The sequence below is a fragment of the Urocitellus parryii genome, chromosome 1 (genome assembly GCF_045843805.1).
Source record: "Urocitellus parryii isolate mUroPar1 chromosome 1, mUroPar1.hap1, whole genome shotgun sequence".
NCBI lineage: Eukaryota > Metazoa > Chordata > Mammalia > Rodentia > Sciuridae > Urocitellus > Urocitellus parryii.
The window spans coordinates 144,406,726-144,427,119 of NC_135531.1; the positions used below are offsets into that span (position 1 = coordinate 144,406,726).

At 42.2% G+C, this 20,394-nt stretch overlaps 2 protein-coding genes across 3 annotated transcripts in view; both read left to right on the forward strand.

Annotated features, from left to right (window-relative positions):
* Itk (IL2 inducible T cell kinase) overlaps positions 1 to 2,011 on the forward strand; it is a 62,961-nt gene extending 60,950 nt beyond the window's left edge. For both annotated transcript variants that reach the window (XM_026388318.2, XM_026388316.2), the window contains one exon: positions 1,879 to 2,011. In XM_026388318.2, coding sequence (XP_026244103.1) covers positions 1,879 to 1,950 — 72 coding nt within the window. In that variant the 3' untranslated portion in view covers positions 1,951 to 2,011. The remainder of the gene's footprint in view (positions 1 to 1,878) is intronic.
* Positions 2,012 to 13,118: 11,107 nt separating this feature from the next.
* Cyfip2 (cytoplasmic FMR1 interacting protein 2) overlaps positions 13,119 to 20,394 on the forward strand; it is a 122,205-nt gene continuing 114,929 nt past the window's right edge. Inside the window, exon 1 of the mRNA XM_026388321.2 lies at positions 13,119 to 13,208. The gene's annotated coding sequence lies outside the window, so the exon portion shown is untranslated. The remainder of the gene's footprint in view (positions 13,209 to 20,394) is intronic.

Consider the following 20,394-nt stretch of genomic DNA (forward strand, 5'->3'; position numbering starts at 1 on the left):
TCCATTTATGTGGATCTATTTATGGGACGTAAATTTTCAACTCAGTTGGGTAAATGCCTAGTAGTGTGACTACTGGATCATATGGTAAGACTATGTTTAGCTTTGTAAGAAACTGCCAGACTGCCTTCCAAGCTAGCTGTACCACTTTGCATTCCCACCAGCTATGAGAACTCCTGGTGTGCTTTGTCCTTATCCATTGGTATTAGTTGTGCCAGATTTCAGCCATTCTTATAGATGTTTAGTGATAACTCATTGTTGCTTTAAGTTGCATTCCCTAACAACACATGATGGTGAACACTTTTTTGTATGCTTATTTGCCATCTGTGTATCTTTTGGTGAAATGTCTGTTCAGATCTTTTGCCCATTTTTCAATCAGGTTGTTTTCTTATTGTTGAGTTTTAAGGATTCTTTGTATATTTTGGGTGAAAATCCTTTATCAAATGGATGTTTTACAAATATTTTCTTTCAACCTATAGATTGTTTTTTAATTTTCTGTATACTTTTAAATATTTATTAATGTATTATAGTTAACATAATATCTGTGTCTTTTACAGAGCAAAAGTCGTTAATTATAACAAAATTCAATATTAATTTTTTCTTAATGAACTATGCTTTTGATGTTGTGTCTAAAAACTCATTGTAAAACCTGAAATTTCCCAGATATTCTCCTGTTATCTTACAGAAGTTTTATAGTTATGCATTTTATATTTAGGTCTATTATGCAGTTTGAGTAAATTTTTATGAAAGGGATGAGGCCTGTTACTAGAATAATTTTGTGTAGATACCCAATTTTTCTAGCATTATTTTTTCTTTGTAAAAGATTAGTGTATATATGTATATATATATATATATATATATATATATATAATAAACATATTATGTATATAATTATTTATTTATTCAGCAATTATGAATGAAGCTGATATAAACATTACATGTAGATGGATCCATTTTTGTGAATTTATTTAAATATAACTATATACAATGTCTATATTACATAGTAACTATATATTATATATAGTTATATAGATAATATTATACACACACACACACACACACACACACATATCTGAGCTCTCCGGTTTGTTCCATTGATCTATTTGTACATTCTTTCACCAGTACCATCCTGGCACGATTATTGTAGTTTTACAGTAAGTCCTAAAATAAAGTAGGGTCAGGTGAGCAGCATCTCCAACTTTGTTCTTTGTCATCGTTGTTTTTGCCTGTCCATATAAACTTTAAAGTCTGTCAGTGCCCACAAAATGACTTACTGGTTTTTTTTGTTGTTGTTGTTGTTGTTTGTTTGTTTGTTTGTTTTTGTTGTTTGAATTGTGTTGAATCAACATGGGAAGAACTGATATCTTAACACCCTAGTCTTCCTATCCATGAGCATAAAATCTGTCTCCATTTAGTTAGATCTTCTTTGGTTTCTTTTATTAGAATGTTACATTTTTCCTCATCTAGATCATACATATTGTGTGATTTATGCCTAAATATTTCTTTTTGATGAGATTTAGCTTTAATTTTTATGATGTATTTTTATGTATGACATTATATTCTCAAAACAATTTTATGAGGTAAATTTTATTATTATCTCCTTTTATAGATAAAAAAAAAACTAAAATTCAAAGAGCTTTAGGAACCTGTTTGTTCCATATCACCCAGTTAATGAGTGGTAAAGTTGAGATTTAAAGCTAAGTGATTTGATTTCAGAATACCTGCTTATAATAGTGAAAGAATTATGCTACCAATACAATACATATAAAATCATGTTTAAAGTTTAGCACAAGATACTTTTATTGCATTCTACTGGTTTGTGTTGGATTTATCTATGACACATAAGTAGAAGGAACTCAGATTTCCTTTTTTCCTCCTCAGAGACCAGAAGACCGGCCACCCTTCTCCAGACTCTTTGGTCAACTGGCTGAAATCGCAGAATCAGGACTTTAGTAGAGACTCACTGCCAGGCCATGAGCTGCAGGTGACTGAAGGCAGAGTGTCCTCCTTTCATAGAGCATTAAAAACTGCCACCAGCCCAGGACTCCTGGAGGCAGCTTGGCCTGTAGCACTGGCCCCTGTGATGAATGCAGCCTCCTGACAGAGGCCTAAAGCCAGGTCACAGGCAAGGGGTTGGCCACCAAGCTGAGAGCAGGCCAGCATAGCAGCAATGTCACTGTGTCCTCTCCTCTCCAGCCTCTTGTCACCTGAATGCACAGACCTTAGTCTGACGGCTTTCAGGGAGCACTTCTTGCACCTCTTAACAATAGGCAGAGAAGGTGTAGGAGCTCAGATTCTTATTTTTAACATTAAGCACGGATCTAAGGCTATGGTTCCGGGGATTTTCATTTGACCCAACCACACAATATACCAGTATATGGGGGCCAAGGAGAATAAGAAGCATGACTCTTTTTCTAAGAAAACCAGTGAGTTGGTTAAGGCCAGGAAGCATGCTCGGTTGCTGTGATGCAGTCAGCCGCAGTTTCCTGCAGTAGATGTACTGAAGCAGCTGCTTACACCAGAGGCCGGATGTCCTGAGAAGCAGCTTCATGAGGCTTCACAGAGCACACTGCCTCATCACTCCCTGGAGGAGCTTGGATGGATCGGGATGAACCATTCAGATCCCATGACTGGACCATGAGGTATCAGATGTCTAGTCAGGAATAAGAGGGCATCTGAGAGGACCACCTCCCCGGCCCCAAAACAAACAAACAAACAAAGAGAAAAAAGGCATTACCATGCCAGTGCTCCCATTTTGTATCAAGTCATGCAAGTGACTGTGCCTCTTCTTCTACGCAGAGTGCTTAGGAATGATTATTTCCGGAATCCTCATCATTCCAGCCACTGGGAATCAGCCCTCTCCCTGAACAGTACTACCTGCATCAACAGGGGGCAGCATTGTGTCGGCCAGTGTGGTCTTACAGAGAGCAGTTCTAAGGTTGAGATTTCAAGTCTCTCAAAATTCTAGGAGAGGGATAAGAACTTTGTTCTTGGTTAAACTATTTATAAGGAAACTGAGTCAAGCACTGTGGTGCTTCCTGGATATACAGGATGTCCAACTGTTGGCTGAGTTCTTGTAGGGCACAGTAGATACATATACTGACCTACAAGCCCTTCCTGGGGAATGTACCTGAGTTCACATCAATTTAGGACCCCCATTTTAAAAAGCCAAGAAATGTGCCCAAGGTGACAGAATTGGGAAGTATAGAGCTAAAATACCAGCCAAAGTCTGACTCCATTGCAGAATCTTTGTTATTTTTTAAAAATATGTATATTTTTAGTTGTTGATGGACCTTTATTTTATTTATTTGTTTATATGCGAATATAAACTGAGAATCAAACCCAGTGCCTCACACATGCTAGGCAAGCACTCTACTACTGAGCCACAACCCCAGCCCAGAATCCTTGTTTTTATTCAACACTGCCTCCTACTGAGAGTGAAAGGGATTGCAAAGGAGATCAAAAACTGGAGAAATCCACAGACTGCCCATAAAGAAATCAATACAGCACCAATGAGGAATGCTGCTTATGCAGAGACCACTCAGTGGACCATGTGGAGCTCCAACTTGAAATAGGATCTTCACTTTCTTCACCTTCATCCTCATCTTGATCATGGTTAGTGACTTTGTAGTTACTCAGTTAATTAACCCTTTAATTTTCCCTGCCCACCCGAATCACATTGCATGAAGCCATTTACAGATGAACTTCAAAGTAGATCCTACCGCAGAAGGATAAATATTTGCCTTAATTATCCACCTCAACTTTGAGCTGCAGTCTTCTTGGACACTTTGTATGTGGGGGTATTCCCTGATATAAGACAAACTTGCTTTTTCTCCAATGTTCAGTTTAAACTCTTAGAGAAATTATCAGTGTTGCAATCAACTCTTTTGAATTACGATATTTTTGGCTGGCTTGAGATTTAGATGCATAACTTTTAACCATAATTATTGTGAAACAGAGCCTCAAGATAAAATTCTATCATTCAGAAGATGATCTTACTCAACTTATCCACAATCGTCCCTGTTTACATTTTAGCATTTTGTGCATTCTCTTTGGAACCCTTAATTAGAGACCATTTCTGGGACATTCAGCCCTGAAGGAAAACATCAGAATGGACTGATCTCTGTGGTTTGGCTTAGAAAACTTTCCTCTGCATGGTATTATCTTTTTTAAGCTCAGAGTCGTTGGGGCTTCAACTGAACACGTGTACATCACTCACCTCCCAGTGTCCTGTATTGCAAAACGGGCTTCTTGTCAGATGATTTTCCCTCTCACATATTGAAAATGGTGCTCTGCATTCACAGAGAATTCCCTTATACAAGGTTTTTGTTGTAGTTGCATTTTGTAGATTTTGAGTCTATGTATCTTTTTAGACTATGTATTTATACTTAAGTCAGATGACTATTTATTAGTGTACAGTCACTGTTAGTGTTCAAAATAAAAATGTTACAAATATCTCTTACCCTTTGTAGAGCACACAAAGTTGCATATGTGCGAATAAAACTGTGTTTTAATAAATGTATCATTCATGGCTTAAGTTCCGAATTTATCCAAATGGTAAACCATTTATCCAAATGGTAAAAGTTTTACACACACACACACACACACACACACACACACACACAAATGTTACTTGGAGTGGCAAGTGCCTGTAATCCCAGCAGCTTGGAAGGTTGAGGCAGGAGAATCCCAAGTTCAAAGCCAGCCTCAGCAACAGTGAGGCACTAAGCAATTCAATGAGACCCTGTCTCTAAATAAAATATAAAATAGGGCTGGGGATGTGGCTCAGTGGTCTAGTGCCCCTGAGTTCAATCCTGGGTACCCACCCCACCCCCCAAAAAATTGGCTACCTTGTTTTATCTCCCCCCAAAAAAGTATATCATTCAAAACTATTCATTAAATGTGGACCCTCCAATGCTTCCGATGTGTCATGCACTCAGCATAGTACACAGCTTTATAAAAACAAAGAATTTTGGCCATCTTTACTTTCAAGAAACTGGGTCTGGTAGGGAAGGCATACAGCAGATATGTAGACAAATAAAATTATAGTACAGCAATGGAAATATAGTCAAAGAAGAGAAGAACCCAGAAAGAAACTCAGAAAATAATAGAATTAATCAGGAGAGGGATAATATACTCAAAATGTGGTCCCTAGACCAGCAGCAATAGAATTACCAGTTTATGAGAGAAGAAAAAATTCTCAGGCTTCATTCTCACTTACTGAACAATAATCTGCATTTAAACTATTTATTTATATTTTGGTGCAGGGGATCATACATACATTAATATTGGAGTAGCATTGTCATAGAAGAGGAAATGCCTAATTCAGTATGAGAGATAAAATATAACTTTGTTTTGGTAAGTAAGTGAAATAATAGAAACAATTTCCAGGTAGAGGAAATAAAATATTTGGGAAGCTGTTATCAGTTTGATGTTACTGGTGTGTAAATGTGTGTGTGTGTGTGTGTGCGCGCGCGTGCGCATACTCTGAAAGGGTGGTAAATTGAAACTGAGAATATAAATCTGGGCATATTTTAAAAGTTTAAGAAGGCAGACTTTTACACTGTAGGTAGAAATACCAATGAGCAGAAAGGGAAGGTCAAATTTGTTTTTAAAAATACATCCTAGCAGCAGCATAATGGGTAAATTTGTTAAAGGCAAAGCTGGTGGAAGAGACATCAGTTTGGAGATGATTTTTCTCCTTGTTCACAGTACCAGATTATTGTTCATACTCACTCACTCACTGTCATCTGCTGTGTGGGTGACATGTGGAAATTATAATTCAGAATTCCTCAGTCACTGCTGGGCAGCAATAAATAGCTATTCCCCTTGCTCTTAAAATTTCAGTGAAATAAAAGCTGGGCTCTTACAGCCTTGATGTGTTGATCACTCTGTATGTTTCAGCTCACCACATACCTGTGTCCATTGCAGAGTCAGATCTTGCCCCAGTGACCAGTAGGCATAGGCAACAAAGCCTGTGGCTTCTACTCAGTGGTTCCTAGGATTAGCCTCCAGGCTAACTCCCATGGATAAATAATCCACATGGAAATGTTCTAAAGTAGGTTGGATGAACAGATATGCTTCTCAGAATATTTTTCCCCCCACAGACACCAATTCTCTCTGAGTCTCCCAACACACAAAACCATCATCCTACCATTCTGAGGAGGAGAGAGAATATATGCCATTTGACAAGATGGGGAGGGGGGGAGGGGAAAAACAGAAGGGAAGGGAGAGAGCACTTATGCAGAAGGAACTATGGATTCCCCAAGAACCCTCTCAAAGAGAGTTGGGAGTAGAAGCTGTATTTGCACAATAAGCACAGGTTTTTACATTAGAATGCATTTTAATTTGCCATGGCTTTAAGGAAAATGCTGGAAATTTACTGTGCTAAAGCCTACTCCCTGGAGTCACCTCTTGATGCCAGCACTGTCTAAGTGAGTGACTGTGCGTTTGAGTGTGCCCATGTGTGACCCTATCTATGATGACTTCATGATTCTCCCCAAGGCATAATGTCTTGATGACTTGTAGGAGAACAGAATCATGTACATATTGTCAGAAGAAGTTTTAGAGATTATCTATTTCATAAAAAGTTGCTATTCACCTACTATGGCTCCGTGGTATGTGCAGGGTCTAAAAAAATGGATAGGACATCTTATCTGTTGGGACCAAACCCGTCACATTCAAATTAGGATAATTTAAGGATGGCTCATTTATAAAATGACTCTTTAAAACACGAGGGAGGTAGCAGCTGAGCAGTGTGTTACAGTTTAAATGTTTCATGCTGAAACTTAATCCCCAGTGCAGCAGTATGAAGAGGCTGGATCTTTCCAGGGGAATTAGGTCATGAGGCCTCCACTCTCATGAATGGGATTAGTGCTCTTATGAAAAGACTGGAAGGACTCGGTTTCTTTATACCTGTCTGCCATGTGAGGACACAGCAACAGGTGCTAACTATGGGCCAGAGGAAGCCTTCCTCACATGACACCTAGTGTTCCAAGCCTTGATCTTGGACTTCCCAGCCTCTATAACTGTGAGAAATAAATTACCCAGTCCAACATAGTTGATTATAGCAGTTAAAAAGTCATCATCCCTAGGTCCAAGAGGAACAAGGAGGGAATGTGGTCATTTGAATGTGAAAGGTGTCCCTCAGAGAATGTTGAGAGGAGAGAGCTTTAGTAAGGGACAAAGAAGCCCAAGGCAACATCAAAGGGATGTGACCTGTCACACATCAACTGCTAAGACTTCTGTTGATCCAACCCAACCAAAGCCAGAGGGCAAAAGAGCCCTAGCAGAGCAGTCCAGAGAGGTCAGTTTCTGGGCAGAGGGCAGGGTGAGAAGACTGGCGTGGTTCTGGGTACAAAGAAAAGACACCTGGTCAAGCCAACAGCCCTTCCTCTAAGATGTTCTCAGGCTAACAAGAAAGTCCAACATGTAAACAAAAACAGGTGACTCTTATTATTTGTGGATTTCATGTTTTGAGAATTTGCCTATATTGCCCTCAAATCAATACATGAGGCTTTGCTTTTTTGTGTTTTTTTGTTTGTTTGTTTTGTTTTGTTTTGTTTTGTTTTGCAGTCGTTGATGACAGCTCTCCATATGACATTCCCAATGGCCTATAGAGCAATGTTTTCTCTCAGCCCAGCTCTCAGGCTGTAAATAAGTGACCTTTATGGAGTCTCATTAGTGGCACATTTTTGTAATTTTTATTGGTGATTTTAGTGTTTAACATGACCCCAAAGTGTGGTGCTAAAATTATGTGTATTGTTCTTAAATGCAAAAACACTGTGATGTCTTACAGGAAAAAAAATGTATTAGAAAAGCTTTGTTCAAGTAAGTCTTTTGCTGTTGACCATTAGTACACATTAATGAATCAACAATAGATGTTAAATCAGGTTTTTCTTAAACAGAATTATGCAATAAAACAAGATTAAGTATTGATTGGTTGACAAAATGTTGTGACTAAAGGCTTTTAGGGAATTTAATACTGCCTGTCTCCTACAACAGTTCAGTATTTGCTAGTTGAGTGTTCACAGTAACTTCATAGTATATGACTACTGAATAACAAGAAGAAACTGTAATCATAAAAGACTGTTTGAGTTACTGATGGAAATATGGTCACAGAATTGTGAGACCACAAAGGACAGAGAGGGCTTCACAGAGGGACTTAAGTCTGAGCTGTGTATTTAATGAGAGTTCCAAGGAGACCGGGGTCTGGAAGGACAGTTCACACACAGGAACCACAGTGCATAAAAACACATCTTATTCCTATTTCTTCTCCTTTACTATTTTTATCTTAGGACCAAGAGCCCTGAGACTGAAACCCACACATATCAGCTAGAATTATTGCAGTATTTATGGAAGAACCAAGTAGATTAAAATCCTCAGTCTCGAGGTTGAGACTCCCACCCATCTACACCATCTAGAGATGCCATGAAGTTTCCAGTCCTTTTACATTTTCCCAAAGACTGATTTTGCATAGAAGGACCCAAAGGCTGAAACAAGCAACACAAACATTCATTTGCTTTTCTGTTTTGTCTTTCTTATAAGTACTTTTTCACCTAAGATTATGTTTGATTTTTATAGAAATTTGGGTATAGCATTAGGAATGGGGGTCTCACTTGATAGAAGAGAGAAGTGATACACAGAAAGTTTCACTACCATGTCTGGGGCTGTAGAGCTACTTAACAAAAGTGAGATTATATGTTAATAATAATAATAATAAATATTATTGTTATTATAGCTTCCATTTTTGAGCACTTATTATGTACCTGACTCTGCTTAGTATGTTACATTTATTATTTCATTTATTCTTCCCAGGGACCTAAGGGGTAGGTATAATTATTTTCATCTTAATTTTACAGATGAAAGGATAGGACTCAATGGAAATCATTCATAATCCTACAATTAGTAAGTGGCAGAATGGGGGCTTGAAGTTGGAGCTGTTTGTCCCCAAATTCCAATACTCCCAATCATTCTGTGGAATTGATCATAAAGCCATTTATACCAGCCTCTGAGAATACAGAAGCACTGCTTGACTGGATCTGTTACATTGTTGCAATCTAAATCTACCTTCGCTACATTATTGCATTCCATATCTTGTTAGGGCTATCTCAGACCCTCTTTCACCTGTTCTTATTCAAAATTGTTGGAAATAGCATTTGTTTAAATAAAGAAGTATTCTGGGCCATCAAGCTGTGTGTAAACCATCTGACCTTCAAGGGAGATCAGTCTCTTGAAGTGGTGGGAAAACAGCAAAATTAAAGAAAACATAAGGTATGCATTTTCAAATGACCTCAGAGAGAGGTTTGAACCACAAAAATCCTTAAATTTTCAACTACAGCATAACAGCCACTCAGAATTCTGTGTGGATTAATTGAGTTCATTCACATACAGTGCTTAGCTTATAGTCTGTTCCAACTAAAAATTCAATGAATGTCAGGTTAAACTATAGGCTTTAATGAATTTTTTCATGCTCAAAGAATTAGGCAGCCTAGTTTCATGGGTTCTGGGATATCAGCTTTGGATAATTGTTTTGAACCTCAGTTCTTTCATCTATAAAATGAGGCAATTTGGAGCAAGTGGTCAGGTGTTATCTCATGGTTAATGTAAATTGTGTAACTGATTATCAGGTTTCTCTTTTCCTGCTAACTGCGAAATGTTTAGAACAAATATTTTAACAAGCTCGTAGAGGTTTTTGGTTTTTTTTTTTTTTTTTTTTGGGGGGGGGGTTCGTGTGTACATATTTTTTCTCCCTATCTCTTATTTATACACTTTTCCTTAATTTTTTTTAAATTCAGATTTTAATTTTAATATAAAATATTCTTGCAACTTATATTAAGTATGTTTTTGGAATAAAAAAGCATGTTAATAAATCCATAAATTGGAAGGAGGGAAATGTCCTCTGTTTTAAGGTATATAATTGTGGTAAACAGCATGGATTTGATTTCACACCTTGGTCAAGTTATTTTATCTGCTTTAGTTTCCAAATTATAAGATGAGACATTATTATTATAAAAATAATAATATTTTATAATAAGATAATTTGTGAAAATTAAAAGATGTAATATACTTGGTAAATGTTAGTCATTATTTTTCTTTTTTATATTTTTTATTCTAATTAGTTTCATATGACAGTAGAATGCATTTTGACACATCATACATAAATAGAGTATAACATTTTATTCATCTGGCTGTTATTATTATTATTATTAATGTTTTCTCTCTCTAGAACCAATTCTCATGCTTCTTCCAGATACTCCATGAAGCAGTGTCTGTTGATGGTTTTTTAAATGAAAACCTAGATATCCTCAGTGATTTGATACTTATCTAAAAATAAGGCAATCCTGCCACACATGCAGCCACAATGTGTGGGACACAGCTTTCCAAGTGATGAAGCAATTCTCCTTTGATAGCCAGGATCCTGTCATTGCTGACATGCAGCCTGGGGTGGAGGTAAAGGAAAGCTGAAGACAATTGACAGAGAGCTACAAATTTAAGTGGCAAAGTATAAAGATTTAACTTTGCAATGTTCGTTCAACCATTTTTATTGAACTGCCATTATATTCCACTCTCCATGCCAGACTCCGAGGATGCGGCAGGAGCAAGACATACTCTACACTCTTAGATGTGATGATGGGTGGGATGAAGGCAAGTGTATCAGTAATCAAAAGCAACAACATAAGTGGTATGCTTGAGGAAACTCAGGAGCTATTGGAGTTTAGGTAAGGAATGCTAATCTGCCAGACACAGAGGAATGTTGGAGGAAGTAACATAATAGCTAGGGGGATACCAGAAGGAGGAGTAAAGTTAGGTAGGTAAACTGAGAGAAAGGGTGGAGAAGAGAAAAAGGAGAACAAAACATCCTCAGCAAGAAGCTTGGCTTGTGCGAAGGTCAAACTCAAGCAAATTTGGGGAACTAAAAGAGGTTCCTTTTAGGTGAGGCACAACATGTATGTTCACATGTAAGAGCCCCACAAGATAGATGCTGGATCAGGAAGACCCTGGGAGGCTTTGCAAGTGAGTTTGGGTTTCATCCTGAGGCCAGTAGGGAGTTACTGAAGTACTTTAAGCCTCAGAGGGAAATGCCCTCTGTTTCAAGGACATCATGTAAAATTTCACTTTCAGGGGATATTGAAGTTGCAACCAGTCCACTTCACTTTATAGATGAGGAAACAAGAGAGGTAAAGCCACTTGCCTAAGATCATTTTTCTGTTAGTTGCAAAACTAGGAGCAAAAGGCAAGCCTCTGGATTTCCAACAAGGTGGCTTCAAAAGATTGTATTCCTTCCCCCTTATAAGTAAATAGAACTCAGGGGTCAGGGAAATATTTCTTCCTAAGATCTAGCCAAATACATATGTAATAGTCATTTTTTTCTAATTTTACTTATTTATTTTTGTACCAGGGATTGAACCCAGGTGCGCTTAACCACTGAGCCACATCCCCAGTCCTTTTTTATATTTTTTACTTAGAGACAAGGTCTTTCTTGCTAAGTTTCTGAGGCTGGTTTTGAGCTTGTGATCCTCCTGCCTCAGCCTCCCAGGCTGCTGGGATTACAGACATGTGCCAACAAGCCTGGCTTTTTTTTCTTTTTTAAAATGTTTTGAACAACTTCTTCCTGAAAGGTGAAAAGACAAGATAGAACAGCAGGCAAAAAAAAAAATGTCTTCCAGAAAATGGAAACATTAGAAATAACGTGCCTGTTAGAATTAAAATCAAATTTCCATCACAGTGGAAAATTGAAAATTAAAAAAAAAGAAAGAAAGAAAAGAAAACCTGAGTTCTGTTTTTAAAGCCATCCTCCACAAACACCCCCACAAATTTTCTCACATGGCATCAGGGAAAGGAATAATATATATATATATATATATATATATATATATATATATATATATATATATGTCATCATTTCTAAAATAGCAATTTAAATTGGATGAGTGATGCAACATCAAGCCACAAAAGAATCCTCAGCACTTGGGAAATGATGTGAGATGGGTGAAGGCAAAGACTTCACACAAGCCCTTTCCTGAGACTTGAATAAAGTGACTCCTCTATAAATAGCCCTTTGTAGGAACAGCTGGGTGATTAATTTGTGGGCTCTAGCAAAACATTACAGAAGGGTTCTTTTGTAACAAGACTTCGTCCCCTATATCTATATACATTTTACAATGCCTCAAATGCTTTTAAATTAGTCACCTAATTTAGTTACTTCATGTAACTACAATCCCTTTATTGTGAATACGGCAGCATCTCTGGAGCAGAATGGAGAAATGCCTTACTTAGATGTCTCAAGGTTAGGATTGGATCCAGCCTGACTTCTGTCTGGTCTGAGGGTCCTCAGGCTGCATCTCAATGAACAGTTTTTCTGAAGAGCCCTAAATGGCAGAAAGGTGCCTGTCCTTTCAGTTCCTTCAGAGCCCTGTTTTTTTCCTGAAGTGCCTGTCATCTTTTTGCAAGGCGATTCTGCCTGAATGAAGTAGAAGCAGGGCCTCTGCTATGAAAATGGCAGCTTCAGGATTCTGCTCCAAGGATCTGAAAGGAAGAGAGACGTTCTTTTGAGCAAAGGAGCAGCACTAGTCAGCAAGCTTTAGTGGAAAGTCTCTACCCCAGCCCTGCCTGTTTGTTCTGTCATTTCACCTGACAGGGCTTCTCCCAGCCTTAACTGGATGCTGGTAGATACCTAGCCCCAAGGAGGCAGGAACCCTGTCTTTTGCACACCAGTACATACCCAGATCCTAATACCATGCTTGGAACAAAATAGATGATCAACGAAGATCAGATAGATAAGTGAACATTTAGAAATACTGTGAGACCTATCAGATCCGAATGGCACTTGAAGCTTCCATCCTTCCCGGGCTGCAGGTGTGGTTCCCTGGTGACAGGAATTGAGGGGACGGAGGGCAAGTACTCCCTTCACTCCCAGAGCTGAGCGGCAAGCTGTTTGGGGGCTGGAGGCCTGGATCCAGAGTCCAAGGTGCAGGTCAGGGGTGCACCAGGCGCCCCTCGCCGCAGCCATTTCCGGCTCTTTGTGTGACAGCTGCGGCGGCAAAGGGGCCGAGCACCAGGAGTGAAGGAGGAGCTGAAACGGGCGCGGGGGCGGGGCCGAGGGCGGGGCCGAGCGCGGCGGCGGAGCGGAGCGGGGCCGAGCATCCTGCGCCCCGGCGCGGGGCCTGCGGTAGCCTCCGGCCCCTCCCCTGGACGTGCTGCAGCCCCAGGTAAGTGGAACTCGCTGGTGTATCTCGGAGCCCGTGCGGGGGCTGAGATCCTGCTGAGGACAGGGATGCAGACGTGAGGATGCGTGAGGCGCGGCGTCACCTCTCCCAGCCCGCCGGGGGCGCTCGGTGTCGCTGCCAGGGAAGGGCTGCCTGGGGCCCCCGGAGGCCCGGGTGAGGGCCTTGAGAGACCCTTTCCCCCTCGGTCCACAGTGGGCCCAGCTGCGCGATCCCTCTGCCTGGAGACGCCGGCACCGCGCTGGGCTAGGCGCGGCGGCGGCGCAGCAGGAGCAGCAGCAGCGGCATCAGCAGCAGGTGCGCGGCCTGGACCCCAGCCGTTTGCCCGAGAGGAGGCGATGCTAATCTCGGGGACCCGAGACACCTGCAGCGGCCGCTAGCCTGGGGCCGGTGACATTCTCGCGCCCAGGTACTGCAGAGCGCCCACCCCAGCTTCCGCTACCGCAGCCACCATCACCTCCCCCCGGGCCAGCCAGAGCCGCCAGCGCCTGCCTGGCAGCCGCCTTGGGCACACAGGCCCTGCGGTGAACGTGAGATGGGTGGGGCGAGGGGCGCAGCAGCAGCGTTTGAGGGTGGAGGGCTTTGATGAGTGAGGAAGCACGTCCTACCTGCCTTGAAGCATTCTGGCCTACCCTCATCGCTCTTAGCTGGCTGGGACCTGGGAGGAGATGGGGAAAGGGGATCAGTGGGCACACTCCTGGGGGAAAAAGGTTGGTTTTCTTGAGTTGTGTAGACCCAGAAAGCTGCCTACCTGTCTGTTGTGGGCTATACTTTAAAGACCGCCCTATTACCCAGCCACCCACCCCCCAAAAAAATATATGTGCAGAGGAAGAGGAGGAGATGCCTTGTTTTGATGGGGGGTAGGCAGGTAGCATGGTGTCATAGAAGTATGGTTCTCTAAATGGAGAACCTGGCTAGGAAGGACAGTCTCTCTCCAGGTGCCTCCCCAGCCCAGGGGCATCTGACTTTGAACTTCACTTGCCCAGTTTTCCCATGTGGAAACAATCAAATCACCCGAGCTGATGAGCTGTCAGCTGCTCCTCCGCCCCATGTTGGGTCAAGAATAGGGCAAGGACCTTCTGCTGGCTCCTGGGTGCAGGCCTGGGGGGGGGGGGGGCTTTTCCACTTCCTGCCTTTATCACCTTTGGGGCAGTGGAACTCTGACCTTACTAGGGCACCGGCCCTGTTGCAACTCATGCCACCCAGGGGTCCTCAGATCTTGGAGGGCAAAAATCTAGGTCCATATCCCTGGGCAGGACTGTGCAGGCCTTGAAGGTTGTTTTCCCCTCAGAAAACCCTCTTGGGTGTCCCTCTCCAAGGCCTCCCATCCAATTCCTCAGGGTTCCCTGTGCTTCCCTAGTTCTCCAGTGTGAAAACTTGTTTTCGAGAAAGTAACCAGGGAGTGGTTATCTTGAAGAGCTAAATATAAAAGGATTTCCCTTTTGATGCAGAGCAGGTGCTTTCGGAGTCATTTGACCAGAAAGAAGATAAAATATTTGATATTTTTAATGGCATAATTTCAGAATTGAGGTAGCAGTGGGGGTGGATAGGGTTTTATTTTTACCTGGGTGGGGGGTACAGATTTCTGAAATGACTAGCTGTCAGCTCTGTATTCAGCAAGGGCAGCTTTGGCCCCTAGGCCAAGAATACTGTAGAAGTGTGTGTGTGTGTGTGTGTGTGTGTGTGTGTGTGTATGTGTGTGTAACTGGTCAGGGGTTACTGTCACCAGGCTTTTGCTGGGCACCCAGTGTCCACTTGTGGGATGTGAAACTTGGATATAGTGAATTCCTTGCTGGCACTAGCTACCATCTGCCAGGGTAGTTATAAGGCCCCAAGCTGCGTGTGTTGTTGTTGCAAAGACTGTGCCTCTGGGTAGTTTCTGCTCACTGAGCCTCTGGCTGGGGGCATTAGCTCTGTGCTCACTAAGCTTCTTTATTATATTTCCTGGCCAGTTCTGACTGGTTCTATAGGCCCCCAAGGCTGCCTGTTCACTTCACGTTGAAAAATGAAAAAGGAAAAACTTGCTTTGGGGATAGGGTATACAATCTAGTCAGGTTGGAGAGTTTTGCTCCAGTCAAAATAGATGTGGATCCAGAGAAGGAATTTAAAAACTAGTGCAGGGCCCCGGGAGAACACTACATGTCCCCTCTGATAAATGGTACCCTCTCAGTGTTCAGCTGCTGTCATTGACCAGAAAGCGAATTAGGTGATGAATAGACAACAAGCTAATTAACATTGGGAACAGCGCTCCTGGAAAACAGAGCATGGCTCCAGTGCTCACGTTTAAGGAGCAGCCTACACACTCAAAGAGGCTTCTCTTTGGCCACTGTTTGCCCCAGGGTTCCACCAAGAGCTTCACAAAATGGGCTTTTGTAGCCTCCATGTGGCCACCATAACAATAAGTCTATTTCTTTACTGGCAAGAATTAATTATTCACTGGTAGTTGACGAAAGCAGACATCAGTCACCTCATTGGAGCCTTTGTGCAAAGCCTTTGGTCTTGCCTTGAGGAGCAGAGCCATGTCTGGGGTTTGGAAGATGGCCTGCATTAGCCAGAGGAGGTGGGAGGGACATGCTGCTGCCTTCCGGGCAGTGAAGGGGAGGCCAGCTGTGGTGGGGGAGGGACTGGTACATCTTTGGATGCTCTTGTTAAATGAGGGATGCCTGAAAGCACTAAGCAGAGTGCTTAGCACACACACACACACAAAAATTCTATTTATACCTTTATTGCTGTAATGTATTATTTACATAATCATTAAGAATTTGGCTCAAGTGCATAGTCAACCCCACAGATCTAACTAACCCCCATACCTTTGGCGCTTTCTTGAATTTTGCTTTTTCCTGGAGAGTTGAACTCTGATCAATTTCAGTACCTGCCAAAGGCACTGAAAAGAAACAGGGATCTGATGTGATGTCAGCAAGGGCTTCAGTAAGAAGCTCTAAGGAAGGTGGGTGGAACTTGAGTGGGAAGGAGGAGGAAGAGGGAAGAATTGAACGGAAGCCCAGAGGTAATTCTCACATTTCAAAACCCAGAGTTCAGGCAAGACCTCTTGCTCTGTGTGTACTCTGCATTTTGCAACCAACCAGAAATGACAAGGGCGTGCTTGGCTTTTGTCTTGCTTCTGAGAAAGTCAGAGCAGCCCAGGGGACTTAGGACACAGGACTTATCCCCAACTTTCTGTGTACCCTGAATTCCAGACACTACCTTTCTGAGTTTAAAAATTGAGCAATGGAAAGCATCCTTGGCTAGCTTGTTGCCTGCCTGTCACCAGAGGAGACCTCAGATGAGATAATGTCTGTAAAGCCCAGTCTGAGGAGAAGGGGCTGTGGAAATCGGAAGAAAAGGAGGCTCCCGAATGTGTGACTCTTGGATGGGTGCCCTCCATTCTTAAAGGAACAATTTATTAATTATATGTTGTGTGTCCATTAAAGAAGATGAGTCTGTGGCCTTTCTATACCATGGAACCAACGAGAAACTGAAAGGCACTTTGTGATTCAGATTCTGTAAGGTCCCTGGATGGCCTTGTCTGTAGCAAGATATTTCAGAACTCTTTCAGTGGGTGTGGGACACTTCCCAGGATGCCTAGAGTTTCTGTAATGGCTTTCTAGCCATGGACATTATTCTGAGGGCTGTTGTGTGATATGCCCAAAGAATGGCCACTTTACACATATTCTCGGATCCTGGTAACAAAGGAAAAAATGAATTAGGAGCAAATTCCTGAAAGAAATGGTTTTGAGAAGGCAGAGCTTGAATTCAGGCAGAATTTCTTACAGAGGATCATTTTGGTTGAGTGGCAGAAGCAGTTCAGTGAGACAGGAAAGCAAAGGCAGCCTTCTGGAGGGAGAGGTGACGGACAATGACCCATCCCTAGGTCTTTGGACAGTGTGTTTGTCAGGTCATCCTGTAGCAGGGCTTCTAGGCTATAAGCTTTAGGTGGAAGAAGACTATGTAGTTTATCCACATCACTATCAACTTGTGTTCAAGTGAGGCAGGAGATAAGATCCTTTGCAGAAAGTAAAGGTAGCAGACTGGTTAGGAAACTTCAGGAGACATCCCAAGTTTGCAACAGCTGTCTGTAGGTGGAATAGGAAATCAGCTGAGGGGTGAATGAGGGGATTGTATGGCTTCACTTGACAGCCCAGCTGAAATCAAAAGCAGCCCCCCTGTAGGGCTGACCTCATAGAAGATGCTCAATAACTCAGTGTTAAGTGTAGGGATACCTGAGAACTGTTTTCAGTTTGTGTTTTTAAAATGTGATGTTTTAAGACCAATTTTGGCCAGGTGCAGTGGTGCATGCCTGTAATCCCAGCAGCCCAGGAGGCTGAGGCAGAGTATCACGAGTTCAAAGTCAGTTTCAGCAACTTAGCGAGGCCCTAAGCAACTCAGTGAGAACCTGTCTCTAAATAAAGTACAAAAAAGGGCTGGGGATGTGGTTCAGTGATTAAGTATCCCTGAGTTCAATCTCTGGTACCAAAATAAAAGACCAGTTTTGGCAAGGTAGGAATGATGAGACAAGAATTCAAATCTCAACCTACAAATTGGTTATACCTCCATATGGGAAAGAGGATGAGGACCTCCTTCCTATGGTTGGATTTGGAGACCACATGACCGAAGATTTTTTTTTTTTTAAGAAGTCTGAGATTCTTAGTGTAATGAGGCTGATGTGGATGCTTTGGAGGACCATGATGTTTTAAATTAAAAAATAATTTTTTAAGCAGAAGACATGAATTTTGTATTGAATTTTTGTCATTGGTGCATATGTTCAACAAATCATTCAGGAAGTGTTAATTAAGCAAGTGAGACCTTAACACTTTGTGTCCATCTCTGTGCTAGTTGCTGTTGGTCAGATCCAGGAAAGAGAGCCATCCCTGGCATTCTTGGTCATCCAAAGAATTAGCAGAACATGAAATGGTTTGTCGTGCAGTAGGAAATTGTGAAGTCTATACTGTGAGCACTGTAGGAAATGAGATAAACAAAGGCTATTGTAGAACTTGGCTGGCCAGGCCTCTGTGGGAGAGGCTCCCCTTGACCTGAGCCTTGATGGATGGGCAGCATTTGAGGAGGGTTCAGTCCACATGGGAGATAGCTGAAGCAAAGGCACAAAGCAAGGATGTTCACGGTCAGGTTTATGGCTCTGTGTACAGGTTAGCCACAGTAGATAATCCATCTTGAGCTTCTCTAAGGAAGCCCTTTGGGTGGAATGTCCCAATTATAGTCAGAGCCATTTCCTGTAGAGCTGGAAGGACCCAAAGGCTCAAGTCTTCAAGGTTGTTTTTGTTTTTCCTTTTTTTAAAGTAAGCATGATGTAAAATTTGATAGGCTCAATACCTCATGCCTTGCAGTCAGTCCCCCAGCTTTCCCCCATTTTCTCCCACTCAACAGGAGAGAGAAAAATGCAAGCAATGATATTATGGGGACATTTTAAACCCTCACATAAAATAACAAATACCTGGTTTGCAAACATCAGTACTGAGACTGGTAGTATGAGGTACACACAAGGACATTCACAACGGGCAGTTTCAACATCCTGGCTGAGGACCGCTACAGGCTAACCTCCAGGTTTACAGACAGGGAAATTTAGAGTCCTCTTAGAGTAAGTGAAAATGTGACTCCAGGGACTGAGTCAGTCTTCAGACTGAGTATGTTCGAGTTGCAGCTTTGCGATGATAAGCTGAGGTCTGCTTGCTTTGCAAACCTGAAGTCTCACTCTTGGTTTCCACAGCAGATGCAGCAGCTTCCCTTCCTAAGTTTTTGCAGGTGTCTCTGAGGGGCAGCTCCTCCCCCCCCCAGTTACAGTCATGGTGGAGATCTTCATAGGGTGGCCACCCTGGGCCCCCGTGGGAGCCAATCAGCAAGGCACCTTTTGGTGGTGTGACCTCCCCACCTGAAAGTGCTCACAGCCATCGCCCTGAGCTGTTGGCATCTGCCTGGTTTGGTTATCAACGGAAAGGCTTCCTCCACCCTGACAGCACAGGAAGCAACTGAGAAAAATGGCATGTTAATGGCAAGCCCTCCTCCCTCCCCGCAGAGATCTTTTTCTCTGCTGCCTTGCAAAAAGCAAGAAAAGTAGGGGCCTTCAGCAGAGGCCCGCATCCAGGCTGACTTGGACTTCTCAGCTCTGACCTCAGGTCCCCCAAATGGAAAGAAGCTGCAGGTGACAGGCCTCTGGTCCCAAAACACCAGCAGGGGACCCTGAGTTGCCTGACAGTGTTGATGTCTAACTGCTGGCAAGGAGGCCTTGGGTGGTTGTCTTTTAAAGTCAATTTTAAAATTTTGATCAAAGTAATACCTGCATGCACTTAAAAAAAAAAAAGTCAAACATTATTGAATGACTCATAATGAGAACTAAACATCCAGGGCTCACCTTCCCTAGGGGAGGCTGCTTTTAACTCGGAACCCACCAATCCTTCCAGTAGTTGCCTCCAGATCTCTAAATGACAAGCTCACAGTCTGTTTCTTGATTTATCTATTGTGCACATTGTCCGTTACTTCCTGCTGTGATGAATGACCATCATTCCATCCTCCTCCTCCTAATATATTCAAAGCCCTATTTTAATCTAAATCATGTTTAAAGCTTCTATATTATTAAAATGCATAAATGCTGATAATAAGAGGGCGAAAGAATGTTCTTTGGGTTGTGTGGGTTTTTTTTTTTTGTCATTGTTGTAATTTGTTTTGGTTTTTTTGGTACTGGGGATATAACTCAGGGGTACTCAACCACTGAGCCACATCCCCTGCCCTATTTTATATTGTATTTAGAGACTGACTTTCGTAGCACCTCACCATTGCAGAGATTGGCTTTGAACTCGGGATCCTCCTGCCTCAGCCTCCCAGGTGGTTGAGGATTACAGGCCTGCACCACCTAGCTTCTTTGTTTTTTGTTCAGCTGGGGATTGGATCCAGGGCCTCACATGCTAGACAAACACTCTTACCACTAAGCTACATCCCCAGTCCTGTATTTCTTTTCTTATATGGCTTTTTTGGTTTAGATTACATTTGAATTAATTGTCTAGATTAGAATTGATCCTTCCTTTCTTTTTCTCTTTTGAACATGATCCTCTTTTTCTGTTAAGCTTCTGACATGTTGGTTATTGGGCTGAGTTCCCTCCTCTTCCTAGGTCTTCTTAGTGTTAGCCTCTCATTGGCCAAGTCACCCTGCACAGGTCCCTTC